Consider the following 13,454-nt stretch of genomic DNA (forward strand, 5'->3'; position numbering starts at 1 on the left):
CACTCCTGTTTATCCTGTCTTTAGAGCCATTACTTTCCTTGATCCGAGGAGACTCGAATTAACCACTTGCTTACTGGGCACTTAAACCCCCCTCAGTCCCAGACCAATTTTCAGCTTTCAGCGCTGATGCACTTTGAGTGACAATTGCGCGGCCATACAACACTGTACCCAAATGAATTTTTTATCATTTTTTTCCCACAAATAGAGCTTTCTTTTGGTGGTATTTAGTTACAGCTCGGAGTTTTATTTTTTGCTAAACAAACAAAAAAAGATGCAAAAAAAAAAAAAAAAAAAAATCATGTTTTAATAGTTTGTTATAAAATTTTGCAAACGGGTCATTTTTCTCCTTCATTGAAGTGCGCTGATTAGGCGGCACTGATAGGCTGCATTGATGGGCTGCATTGGTGGGCACTGATGGGCTGCATTGGTGGGCACTGATAGGCTGCACTGGTGGGCACTGATAGGCATAGTTAAGGCGGCACTAATAGGCACAGATAAGGCGGCACCGATGGGCACAGATAAGGCGGCACTGATGGGCAAAGATGGGCACAGATAAGATGGCACGGATGGGTGGCACGGATAAGTGGCACGGATGGGTGGCACGGATGGGCACTGATAGGTACCACAGATAGATGGGACTGATGGGCACTGATAGGTGGCACTGATAGGTGGCTCTGATAGGTGGCACTGCTGGGCACTGATGGGCGGCACTGCTGGGCACTGATGGGCGGCACTGCTGGGCACTGATGGGCGGCACTGGGGTGCAGCACCTGAGGCAGATTTTGGGTGGCACTGTGGGTGGCACTGCTGGGTGGCACTGTGGGCACTGCTGGGTGGCACTGTGGGCACTGCTGGGTGGCACTGTGGGCACTATGGGCACTGCTGGGTGGCACTGACAGGGGGGCACTTACTTTATTTCAGGATGGCACTGCGGGTGGCAGGTGGGCACTGGCAGGGGGCAGGTGTCCTTTTAAATTGCTGGCCGTGATCGGGACTGATGTCCCGAACACGGCCGCCGGCGATCGGCTTTTTTTTTTTCTCCTCGCGCTGTCAGCGCGAGGAGGAATACTAGCCGATTACCGGCTCCGTTTTATCACATGATCAGCTGTCATTGGCTGACAGCTGATCACGTGATAAGGGGTCGGGATCGACCCCTTACACGGATCGGTGATCAGGCGAGTCTCACGGACTCGCCGATCACAGAGCGCGCCGCGCGCGCCCCTCAGGGGGCGCGCAGGCCGCTCGTAACCGGGACTACGTCAATAGACGTAGTCCCGAAAATGTGGGTCCGCGCTATTGCCGTCATTTTGCAATAGCGCGGATCCCAAGTGGTTAAAGGAATAAAGATGGGAAGTGAGGAACAGAAACTCGCACTATAATATGGAATCCCCCAAAAATTAGAGCACTAGATGATCATACCCACATCTTGACATGAAATACACTGAATATTTGGGATAAAGTTTATAATTGGGAAATATAATTCTCCTTCAAAGCAATAAGAGATCATATGCAACGTCAATACTCTAAAATATTGCAGCAGCGCTCAAATTCTGTCCATTAGAATATTATGAACATTCCCATGCCATATTTCAAACACATGTATAAATGTCCCAAAAAAGTCTCATAATACAGAGGAAAAAGGGGTTTTGAGTGAAAGGATCCTTGCTGCCTTTTTATCTGAAGCTTCCACCATATATCACCACGTGAGGTAACAAAGCTCCGCCAATGGGGATGCACTCACCAGACTCAGTTAAAATGCACGCATTTGAATATAAGGATCTTTGCTTTTTCCACTTTCTCCCTGTTTGACTCTGTTCTGAAGTACTCCGTGTTTGTCTGTGCCTTTCTCCGCACAGAGGCACTGATGTGGCAAAAAAAGGAAATCTGAGAATTCTTGGAAACAAAGGGACAACTGATACAAGAACTATCTGATCTGGTTTGGCTGGCTGATTTGGGTTTTCTAGTTGACATAACAAAGCATCTGAATGTACTGAACATGAGTCTTCAGGGGAAAGATGCAGCGGTGAACCAGTTTTATTCACACCTCAAAGCCTTTGGAACAAAGCTGCAACTTTTCATAAGGTTGTTGTCGCAAACACAGCCCAATACTATACATTTTTCAGTGTTGCAGAAAATAATGAACAGGAATACATGGAGTTGACTCCCCTATATAACCCCTCCTTCCAGGAGTACCTCAGTTTTTTTTTTCACCACTGTCTAAAGGTGTTGGCATGAGTGAAGGTGCGCTCTGCAGAGCTCCAGGTGGATTTAAAAAACCTCCACATCCGGATCCATCCCACCACTGGCTCCAGGATGGTACCCAGACCTCGCATAGAACAAGGTTTTGCCTGTAATGCTCCTTTGAGAGCTTGACCCTAGGAACCATGACTTTTTGGTCTTGCTACATTACCTAAAGCTGTCCTGAGGGGTGCTATACATGGTCCAAAGGAGTGGAATCCCTATTAAAAGGGCCCCATTCTTTGAAGGTTTAACCACGCTGCCTGCTGTGATGGGTGAATTTTGGATCTGTTTACAGCAGTATCCTGCAGCGAGGAAAAGGTAAGAGAAAAGCATAGGAACTGCAAAGTCCACCTATGACTTTTTTTTTTCAGTTTTATTGTAAAATGCCTTAAACTCCTCTAGAGGGCTGAGTGGATAGGGTTACATGTTGTGTTTAAACCAGCATAAATCTGAAAAGCTGATAAAAAGGTGACTAAAAGGGGATAAGAAGCTCTCTCCCACTCCAAACCCCTTACCAGGGGAACAGCCGGGACAGGATGAGGTATTGCCCTCAAACAAAAACGGATTACTCCTCTGCGGAGGAAACAGTTGAGGTTTCAGCTTCACCATCTGAGGTACAAATCCTTACGGACATAGTTTGCTCCACTTTCATGTTACTCCTAATAGTCAGCTGAAAGTCTGGTTTCTTCTTTGGGTTCCTTGAAACCTTCACAACCAATGCATGCGTTTCCAGTCCACACATTACTAGAGAAGCTTGCTTATCTGGATGATCCCATTCAGTATAAATATTTTCTCCCTCTAAAGATTCTCAGTTCTCTATCCTATGGAGGTAAAATTCACCAAAAATGGAAAGTTCCAGCAGTAGATGCTGTGATTTCCAGTGTGAATAAGTTAAACTTTTGTGGACAATGCACAAATGCTAAAAGATCCGACAGATAAAAAGTTGGAATTCCTGTTAAAATCCTTTTCCAAAATGGCTTTCAGGACAGCCACTCGAGAGATCATGGCTCCACCTCCCAAAGGAAACTCCTCCATCAGAACTTTTTAAGGGAAGCCTCCACGCAGCCTCCTGAGTTTTTTGCTTCCTCCAATTAGGAGGAACACCTCCGGTGGGAGCCATGATCTCTCGGGTAGTCCTGTGTAGGTTCTCACATTGGTCGTGTGTTTTTTTTTTTTTTCTTTTTGGGGCTGGTCCTCCCATCTGCCTCCCGGTGGGGATGGTCCCATGGGCTCTCTCCCCCTTCAGTGCTCGGGGAGAGCCAATACGCCAGAGGTTCTTTTGACCCTGTGTTTTTTTTTCCATCAGAGTGGCGGCCGCAGGGTTTTCTTTTTCCTGCGTGCATCGCAGGAGAAGCGGTCGCCATCTTCCAGGTGGCCAGGAGAGTCTTCGGCCGCGTCCTTCAGGAAAGGGGCGGCACTTCTGGCAGTGCACCGTCTCATTTCCTGGCGCTGGAACGCAGGGGGAGAGAGGACCAACTGGCGCCTTATTTCTGGTTGCGGTCGGCACAACAGCGATTGAGTCCGGGACTGGCGGCGGTGTATTCCACATGTCAGCCAGCGATGGAGAGTGATACAGACGAGGGGCAAGCCAAGGCGCCAGCAAGGTGAATGTAGGAGCAGTGCTCTGAATAGTCCGGATCCTATGCTCCTGGGGGAGGATGAGGGAAGTGATCACCCTTCCCCCACCCCCTCCCCCTCTCCCTCCCTTGTTGAGTGTTTGCAGTGGTGGAAGTTTAAGGAGTGTCAGCTTGCTAGGGCACTGGGAAATGGTGTGTTTTTCCTTAGTTGCCCCCTCTACACTGGCTGGGTAATACAGAGGTCTGGGGGTGGGGCCGGGAGCTCCACTGGCGCGCCCACTCCAATCACTGGCTCTCACTACAGCCACTCTGTTCCGAGCATTCAGGCTGCACGGGGTGGGGTCAGAGCGTCAGTGGAGCTCCCCGCCCCTCAGCTGGCTAGCACGGGCATACAGCCTCCCGTGTCCTCTGTGCACTCTGCAAAACCTTCATTGGGGCCCCAATTCGCGGGTAGCAGTGCGGGCCCCCCTACAAACATTGGGCCCAGGGCAGGTGCCCCGTTTGCCCTGCGCTAAAGACGGCCCTGTATGCCACTTTAGGTATTGAGGAAGAAAAGGGCTCTCCCTACATGATCGCATGTATGCGAGGCTAGGGGATTCCAGATCTCGCACCCTCGCCTGTGCATTCCCTGGTGTCTGACATGATCAAGAGTGGTTGGAGCCCAAGAAACCTTTTTTTTTTTTTTTTCTCCAGAGCACACGGGAGGAGTTTTCCTTTCGAAGATAGCTCGGACCTGGTCTGGGACAAGGTCCCAAAGTTACTCGGCCTTCTCTCAGGTTTCAAAATCGACAGACTTGGCTTTTGAAGACATGGGCACGCTAAAAGAACCCATGGATAAAAAGATGGATCTCCTTCAAAGATCCTGGCGGTCTTTTCATGAATTTAAAACCAGCCATGGCAACAACCTGTGTGGCAAGAAATCTAGATCATTGGGTTAACAAATTGAAATCTCACATTTTGGTGGATTCCCCTAAGCAGGAGATTTTGAAATGCATTGCTACTCTCTCAGCGGCAATTGTGTACATTGCAGATGCTTCAGCTGAGTCTGTTCGTATGACCGTATGAACGGTCAGCCGCCCTGACCAGCACTGTTAGAAGGGCCTTGTGTCTGAAAACCTGGCCAGGGGATGCGGCCTCAAAAAATTGTCTAAGCAGCATTCCTTTTGTGGGATTTGTTCGACCTAGAACTAGATTCTATTCTGGACCAAACGGCGTATAGGAAAAAATCTTTTCCAGTGAAGAAAAACCAGCGTAGACGCGGAGACTGTTTTTTCGGAGACCCAAGGGACAAGCTGATGGGATGCAGTACAAAAACCCAAGGGTAAAGGGAGTTCTCAATCCTCCTGTATCTGCCGCCAAGCCACAATGACTTGCCTGTCAGGATGGGAGGGAGGCTCCAAGAGTTTCTCCCTCAGTGGGGGGCCATTACTCAGAATTGGTTCATTTTGAGGATTATTTCCCATGGTTACGAGAGTTTTACGGAGGTCCCTCCTCAAAGGCTCCTGTTCACAAACATCCCCAGGGATCCCATCAAGGCCTTCGCTATGAAGTCACTTATTCAGGATCTGATGTTTCAGGGGGTCGTTGTGCCGGTCCCAACAGGGGAACTGGGTCGGATTTTTTTCCCATGTGTTCCTGGTCCGAAAGCCTTTTGGGAAGATTCCGACTCATCTTGAACCTCAAAGGGCTGAACAAGTCTGAGGTATGAGAAGTTTCGGATGGACTCCGTAAGGAACCTCCTGAATCAGGGGTGCTATATGGCATCCATATATTTGCAGGATGCGTAGCTCCATGTCCCGATTTGGGTCGGGTCTCAGATATTTGAGGTTGGCACTAAAGGTAGGGGAGCAAGGTTGTTCACCTCCAGTTCAGCCTCCTCCCGTTCGGTCTGTCATCATCTCAGAGTCTTCACCAAGATTATGGCCGACGCTTTAGCTCCCCTCCACCTGGAGGGAATCTTGGTGAATCCCTACCTAGATCTGTTATTTTTTTTTTTTGCCCAGACCAGGGAGGGTTTGCGGAAAGATCTGGACAGAGCCTGCATCCACCTAAGTTAGGATGGATTATAAATCTGCAAAAATCTAATTTGGTGCCTGCTCAGGAAGCGACTTTCCTGGTGTTTCATATCGGCTCTCTGGACCAAAAGATTTTCCTGCCGGAAGAGAAGCTAATAGTTAATATCCCAACTGCAGTCCAATCAACCCCTGTCCATCAGGAAGGTTATGTTGGCATTGGGAACTTTGACTTCTTCTATCCTGGCAGTCTAGTGGGCGAGGCATTACTTCAGGCCTCTTCAGGCTTTCTTGTTGAAGGTTTGGGATTGTCAGAGTTCGCTGGATGTTCTGGTGAGGATCCCAACCTCAGTAAAGCGAGGTCTGTGGTGGTGGCAAAACCGTTGGGTACTTTCAGAAGGCCTGTTGTGGTCCTTCCAGGTGCGACTGACAACCAATGCCAGCTCCTGGGGTTGGGGGGCTCACATGGACAGCCAATGGGTTCAGGGCTCATGGTCCACAGAGGAGGCAGAGAGGTCCTCAAATTGGAGGGAGCTGAAAGCAGTGGAGAGGGCGATGTTGGCCTTGGACGTGTTGCTTCTGAACACCACCTAAGTCCTATTGGACAATGCCACCATTGTGGCATACTTGAACAGGCAGGGAGGAACCAGAAGCAGGGCACTTCAGGATCTGGCAAAATGTATCCTGGTGTGGGCAGAGCACTTTACTCTATCATTGTCAGCAATCCACCTAAAGGGGTCTCTAAACGAAAAAGCAGACTTCCTCAGCAGGAACCAGATCTTAGAGGCAGAATGGCAGTTGAATCCGGAGGTCTTCAGGCTGGGGAAAGATGGGGTCAGCCAGATGTAGATCTCTTTGCCACTTGGGGAAAATGCCCAGGTCCCTCTCTTCTCCTTGAACAGGCACGTGATGTTGTTGGGAGTAGATGCCTTGGCACACAGTTGGCATTTTCACCCATGCTACGCCTTTTCCCCCGATCAGAAGAGAGGAGACGAGGGTAATTCTGATCACTCCCTTTTGGCCCAAAAGACTTGGGTTCTCGGCCCTATTGCAGATGCAGCAAAAACCGTTCTGGCATCTTCCTCTAAGACAGGATCTCCTCCGGCAGGGCACTCTAGTCCACCAAGACCTAGTGAAGCTGAGGCTCACGGCTTTGTTTCTGAAGAGCAGCTCTTGAAGAGGAAAGAGTTCTCAGACAGGTTGGTGGCTACCCTGATGTCGCTAGGACAATATATTTCAAATATTGGAAGGTGTTCAACTCCTGGTGCAAGACTTCGGCTAGATCACTGAGACAAATTGCTTAAATTTTGGAATTCCTGCAAGAAGGGGCAGATAAGTTAGCGATCAGCACCCTCAAGGTGCAAGTGGCCACTCTAGGGGTTTTCTTGGAGAAACCTATAGCATCGGACTCCCTAGTAGTCAGGTTCTTTAGAGCTCTTTCTTGATCTAGGCCTATTGTGTCTAAAAGTTGTCCAGGCTGGGACTTGTCTACTTTTCTGCAGGCCCTGATCAGGGATCCATTCGAACCTATTTCAGCCTCCGAGATGGATTACATTGAAAACCTTTTTTTATTTTTTTTTATTTTTTTTTTTGTGGGCATTACTTCAGCTCAGTCAGTGAGTTGCGGATCTGTGTAATGTAAGGACACAGATCCATGTCCTGTCAGTGGAGAGGAGACCGATGGTGTGTTCTCAGTACAAAGAAACGCTGATCGGTCTCCTAACCTTGTGAGTCCCTTTCCCCCACAGTTAGAATCACTCCCAGGGAACATAACCCCTGCAGTGCCCCTAGTGTTAACCCCTTCCCTGCCAGTCACATTTACACAGTAATCTGTGCAATTTTATAGCACCGATCTGTGAATAGTCCTATAAAGTGTCAAGTGTCCGTGTCCGCCATAATGTCGCAGTCACGAAAAAAATCGCAGTTCGCTGCCATTACTAGTGTAAAACAAAATGCCATAAATCTATCCCCTATTTTGTAGATGCTATAACTTTTGCACAAATCAAGCAATATATGCTTATTGCTATATCTTTTTTTTTTTTTTTTTTTTTTTTATTTTTTTTTTTTTTTTACGCATCAGCCTACACTGAGGAAAACCATTTTATTTTATATTTTTTTCTTTCAAAATTTTTTTGTTTATAGTGCAAAAAATAAAAAATGCAGAGGTGATCAAATACCACCAAAATAAAGCTCTATTTGTAGGGAAAAAAGACGTCAATTTTGTTTGGGTGTAACGTCGCACAACTGCGCAATTATTAAAGCGACGCAGTGCCGAATCGCAAAAAGGGTCTGGTCTTTGACCAGCAAATTGGTCCGGTCTGCAAGTGGTTAAACAGTCTTCCACTGAGGTATCGCCAGCTGTTGATGTCCCAGGCAAAGTGCATTCGGTATCACTCCGCCAAATCACAAAAAGTGCTCTGGTAAGGAAGGGGGGTAAAATCCTCTGGGGCTGAAGTGGTTAAAGCACCTGTGCAAAATGAAGGAAAACCTGAAAACAGCCTGTTGGGGGTACTTGAGTCAGAAGTTGAGAATCGCTGCTCTGCATGTGTTGTGGATATATCCTCTTCAGGAGGTTATACTGACCTGCTTTGCGTAATATTTCAGTGGTCTCTCTAACCACCTCTTAAATTCCCTGCCAGTACTTACCTCCTCAGCAAGCCATGTGCTACAGGGTCACCTATGCAGGCACGCTCATGAGCCAGACTGTCCATAGACACAGCAGTACTTCGGCCACAATTTCATTCTTTCAGGATTTGACTGACAGCAGAAGCCTTTTGTTTTCTGGAGCTGTCCCTCCTGTAAGAGGGAGAGCAGGGGCACTGCAGGCAGGATAAGACTGGATTGAGAGGCTTCGGTAAACATGAAGCCACTACATCTATGCTGTGGTTATACCTATTTTTTTTTTTTTTGAGGGGGGGGGTTGCTGTTTTGAGGTTTGCTCATTAACTTTGTTTGCTCCCAATAACCGATGCCACCTCAGCAGACCTAAAAGCTGAGCCCATCTTATATAGCCCAGAGCTTGACAGTTAATCCTCCCTCGGATGGTAGATGAGAGCCAACCCCCCCCCAGGACAGTGCGCCTGGGCCTGGGGGGGGTTGGCCTGGTCGCTAGTGTGATCTTTGTGACCCTGGTGCTTCCACCTCTGCAAGTAGACTTGAAAGAAGTATTTTTTTCCTATGTTGGGTAGCAGAAGAGGGAGGGGACATTGAAACCTAGGTCACTAGACCATATGGATTAATTTTGTGATAACCAAGTCTTCGTGTTCTGTTTGGATTCTAGAGGCGTGAAAGGGTACAAAAACAGACATCTGACCTCAAACCTGCCAATCAGGTTAAGGTAAGTAGGATCAAAGTTAAAATTCAGGTCTGAGACAAAGTAAGATGTTCCAACCTGCCCAATTTCCTCCCATGGTGGTGTGTCTGGCACACTAAAGTGGATGTTCTCTTAATCCCTTTGGGAATGCCATCTATCTAGATCCCTTTAGCAAACTCTCTCCTTTTACATTCCAGAACAGAATCTCAACTATTATCTTGGGTTCCTTGTCAAGTTTTAGCAACTAAAGTTTAGAGTTACTTTAGACCGAGTAGAGTGGTTAAAAACCCCTGTCCCATTTTTTTCTTGTAATCCAGTTGGTGAGAACACTTCCTTTCTGTCCTATAGACAAAATAAGAGAACGAGAAAACCCAATGTGATGGCACTACTTGCAGGACAAATATATAAAAAACCGAGAACACTGGTGATAACCAGGGAAGTTGCTAGGTGGTAAAGACCAGGGGCTTCAGCCCAAAGTCAGAGCATGGCACCAGGGGTCTTGACTATCTGACATGTACTCCTCATGCAGCTCAGCTGTAGTGTGTGGGGTGCCCATCACAGTAAACAGCAGCAGGCAGTCAGAGCCACAACTGAGGAGAGCCGCCCGCTGAGCAGCTATCTTAGTCACACGGTGCCTGCATTGTAATTCCTGCCTTCTGCAGCGCTTATGATGGGTATCTCATGTCCCATGGTCCCAGCATTGGACCAGTGGGAAGTCCATCATAGGCACTGCAGGCTATGTGGGAAGTGGGAAGTCCATCATAGGCACTGCAGGCTCCATAAGGCGGCACCTGCTATGTCACTCGGCCATGCTTGGGGCTAATATAATTCTGTGTGCCTGAGACCCTGGGCTTTTTGGGGACCTACTTGGGGCTCCAGCCCCCCCCCTTCCGATGCCACTGGATTGTTAAGGTTTGACCACTCCAAATTTTGTATTTTCCTCTCAATTTTAGCCTTGGTGGCAATAATTGGTTAACAAACCCTCTTGTCCTGTCCCACCCCCACCCCCCCCCCCCCCAAAAAAAAGAGCAGAGTGGTAGTATGGAAGCAAACCTGTCAGGTTTAGAGTTTAATGGGGGCTTCAGATCTTTTAGCGGGTTGCTGCCTTCTAGCTTTTGGGTAGAGTGGTGGCAGTAGAAATTCCGTGGATTTTTTGTTGCTATTGGTCTCCCTAAGAGGTGAGTGAGAGAAGGTATTGTGGCAAAAACGGTAAAGAAATGCAATGACTGTGGAACTGAGGGTTTTATTTCATTATTTTTTTTTTTTCTTTTAGGAAGCTAAGCTCCCTGCTGTAGTTAATGGACAGATTCCAGTGAAAAAGAGGGATGTCCCAGCACCCATTTGTGTTGGCCACCAGTCTCCAACTGTAGGCAATTCGCAGGTCTGTGAACTTCGGTTAAGGCTTGCATTGATGAATAAGTCAAAAAATGTAATGCACGATTTCTTCTACAGCTGTTGAAAAAACCGGTTTACTGGTTAAGTGAAAATGCTAAATATAAAAAATGCAACCATCAGAAGGCTGCAAAAGGTTTGCTTTTTTTATACCACTTTTAAAGCTGAACTCTAAGTTTTCACTAGAACTGAATGGCACGATCAATTCCAGCATAGATCATACCTCCTGTACCATGTTTCTCAGTTCAGATCCCCTGAAAGTCTGGGTTTGGTTTTAGTTTTGAATCATTTGACTCTGTATATCCTGTTGATACTGTTCCTGCCATACTCACTTCTGCAGCATCTAGAGTCTATAACACAACTTGCTTCACACACTGCTGTGGGTGGAATTGAATACTTAAAATGGTGTTGCCACCAAAAAAATAAAGTATTTTTTTTTTTTTAAGAATTTTAATCGAGGGGGGGGGGGGGGAGGTGACTTTTTACTCGCCTCTAAATGCCTGTTGCTAGGGGGTCCCTTGTAGTCTGTCTTCATTGCCCGGGCTGGTGACATCACTTCCCCTTGCGTCGCACAGTCATCTGGGACCTGTCACGTGTCCCAGATGACTGTGCGGCGTATCACGGCACATGCGCAGTGGGTGCCCGGCTGTGGCCCACAGTAAGACTGACGGCGCTGTGAGCGGAGTGGGGAATGAGGGGGGCTTCGTTCCACCGCATCGCTGGACCCTGAGACAGGTAAGTGTCCGATTATTAAAAGTCAGCAGGTGCAGTATTTGTAGCTGCTGACTTTAAATTTTTTTTTTTTTTTTTTTTTTGGGGGGGGCACCCCACTTTAAGTAACATTATATCCCAGCCACACCTACAATAAGAGTCCAAACCTAAAGTCCCGCCTCACAGATCACATTATTCAAGGAGACTTCCTCATATAATGCGTAAAAAGCCATCCTTGGACCCTACCAATCCTAACAACCTACGCCCTATCTCCTTCCTCCCGTTTTCCTCAACTCCTTAAATGCCTGGTTTACAACCGATTGACTACCTCATTAAAAACAACCTTCTTGACCCCCTTCAATCTGGATTTCGCACTCAACAGAAACTGCTCTTTTAAAACTCACAAATGACCTACTAACTGCAAAAACCAACGGACACTATTCTGTACTCCTACTTCTGGACCTTTCAGCTGCCTTCGACACGGTTGACCACCCTCTCCTCCTCAAAAAACTTTACTCCCTTGGTCTCCGTGACTGTGTTCTTCAGTGGCTCTCATCCTACCTATCCCAACGCACCTTCAGTGTCACTTACAATTCTACTTCCTCCACTCCTCTTCCCTTCTCTGTCGAAGTCCCCCAAGGTTCTGTTCTTGGACCTCTTTTATTTTCAATCTACACCTTCCCTGGGTCAGCTGATAGCCTCTCACGGCTTTCAATATCATTTCTACGCTGACACTCAAATCTATCTCTCCACCCCTCACCTCACTCTCTCGGTCTCCTCACACATCACCAACTTACTAACGGATATATCTGTATGGATGTCACACCACTTCCTTAAACGCAACTTGTCCAAAACCGAACTTATATTTCCTCCCCCACGCGCCTCTTCCCCTGACTTCTCTGTCAAGAGTAATGGCACAACCATCCACCCATCCCCACATATCAGGCTGCTAGTTGTTATCCTGGACTCTGAACTCTCCTTTCAGCCCCACATCCAATCACTTTCCAAAGCTTGCCGCCTCAACCTCCGAAACATCTCTAAACTGTCCCTTTCTAACCAATGAAACCACAAAGCTCCTGATTCACTCCCTAGTTATCTCTCGCTTTGACTACTGCAACTCCCTCCTCATTGGCTCACCTTTATATAGACTTTCTCCCCTTCAGTCCATCATGAATGCTGCTGCCAGACTCACACCTTACAAACCGCATAGTGTCTGCTACCCCTCTCTGCCAATCCCTCCATTGGCTGCCACTTGTCAAATGAATTAAATTCAAAATACTAACACTTACAAAGCGATCCACAACTCTGCCCCCAGCTACATCACTAGCCTAGTCTCAAAATACCAACCTAATCGCCCACTTAGTTCCTCCCAAGACCTCCTGATCTCTAGCTCCCTCATCACCTCCTCCCATATCTGCCTCCAGGACTTCTCCCATGCCTCGCCCATCCTCTGGAACTCACTACCCCAATCTCAGACTGTCTCCTTCATAATGACCACCTATATATATAGCCCTTCATTTGTAGTCATGCGGGAAAGACACAGGCTATGTCACATTTACACCTTTCCCCACCCACATGAAGGCCCAGAAATGCCAACAGTAACCCTAGGACCTATCAACTCAACTGGTACAAGTGAATCTACAGAGGCTGAAAGGATCATAGATGTAGTATCAGGGCTGGAAAAATAAGGAAACGAAGTTAGAACATGGCAATTCAGCCAGGAGCAGGAATTACATCAGACACAAACCCTGCTGTATACAGCCAAAGGAGATGCGTTGCACACAAACTGATGGTGGGGTTGATTTAATTTACATGCACAATGCACCTGTTTTGGGAAGATAAAGCTGGAGTTAAGTCAGCAACACCTTTAACTTCCGGTGATCCTACTAGCAACATGTCTGAGGTTGACCTCACATGTTGTACTGCATTAGGGTTGCTCTTTAAACCCAAACACATATGAATTACACAGGTTCTGAGGCTAATTTAATAAAACACCTGAGTGAGTTTACCACCTTAATCAGCTACAGAACCTGTGTACTTCATGTGTTGGGGTTTAACGGGATAAGGCGGATGCAGCATCCATGTATCAACGGCTTTGAAACTAGGAAAAAGTGTAGCCCTGCAACCTCCCCCTCATCTTCTAGTAACCTTGTGCACAGGACAGCACTGTATTTCTGACTACAGTTAATTTTTTTTCCACAAATTTTG

At 47.3% G+C, this 13,454-nt stretch overlaps 1 protein-coding gene across 1 annotated transcript in view; it reads left to right on the forward strand.

Moving 5' to 3' along the window:
- Positions 1 to 13,454, forward strand: part of CAPRIN2 (caprin family member 2) — a 125,028-nt gene that overhangs the window by 66,877 nt on the left and 44,697 nt on the right. The window contains exons 9-10 of the mRNA XM_077469014.1: positions 9,111 to 9,167; positions 10,417 to 10,524. Of these exons, the coding sequence (XP_077325140.1) occupies positions 9,111 to 9,167; positions 10,417 to 10,524 (165 nt within the window). The remainder of the gene's footprint in view (positions 1 to 9,110; positions 9,168 to 10,416; positions 10,525 to 13,454) is intronic.

This window comes from Lithobates pipiens, unplaced genomic scaffold (assembly GCF_037356315.1).
Source record: "Lithobates pipiens isolate NorthernLeopardFrog02 unplaced genomic scaffold, aLitPip1_a1.2 Scaffold_8, whole genome shotgun sequence".
NCBI classification, from domain to species: Eukaryota; Metazoa; Chordata; class Amphibia; order Anura; family Ranidae; genus Lithobates; species Lithobates pipiens.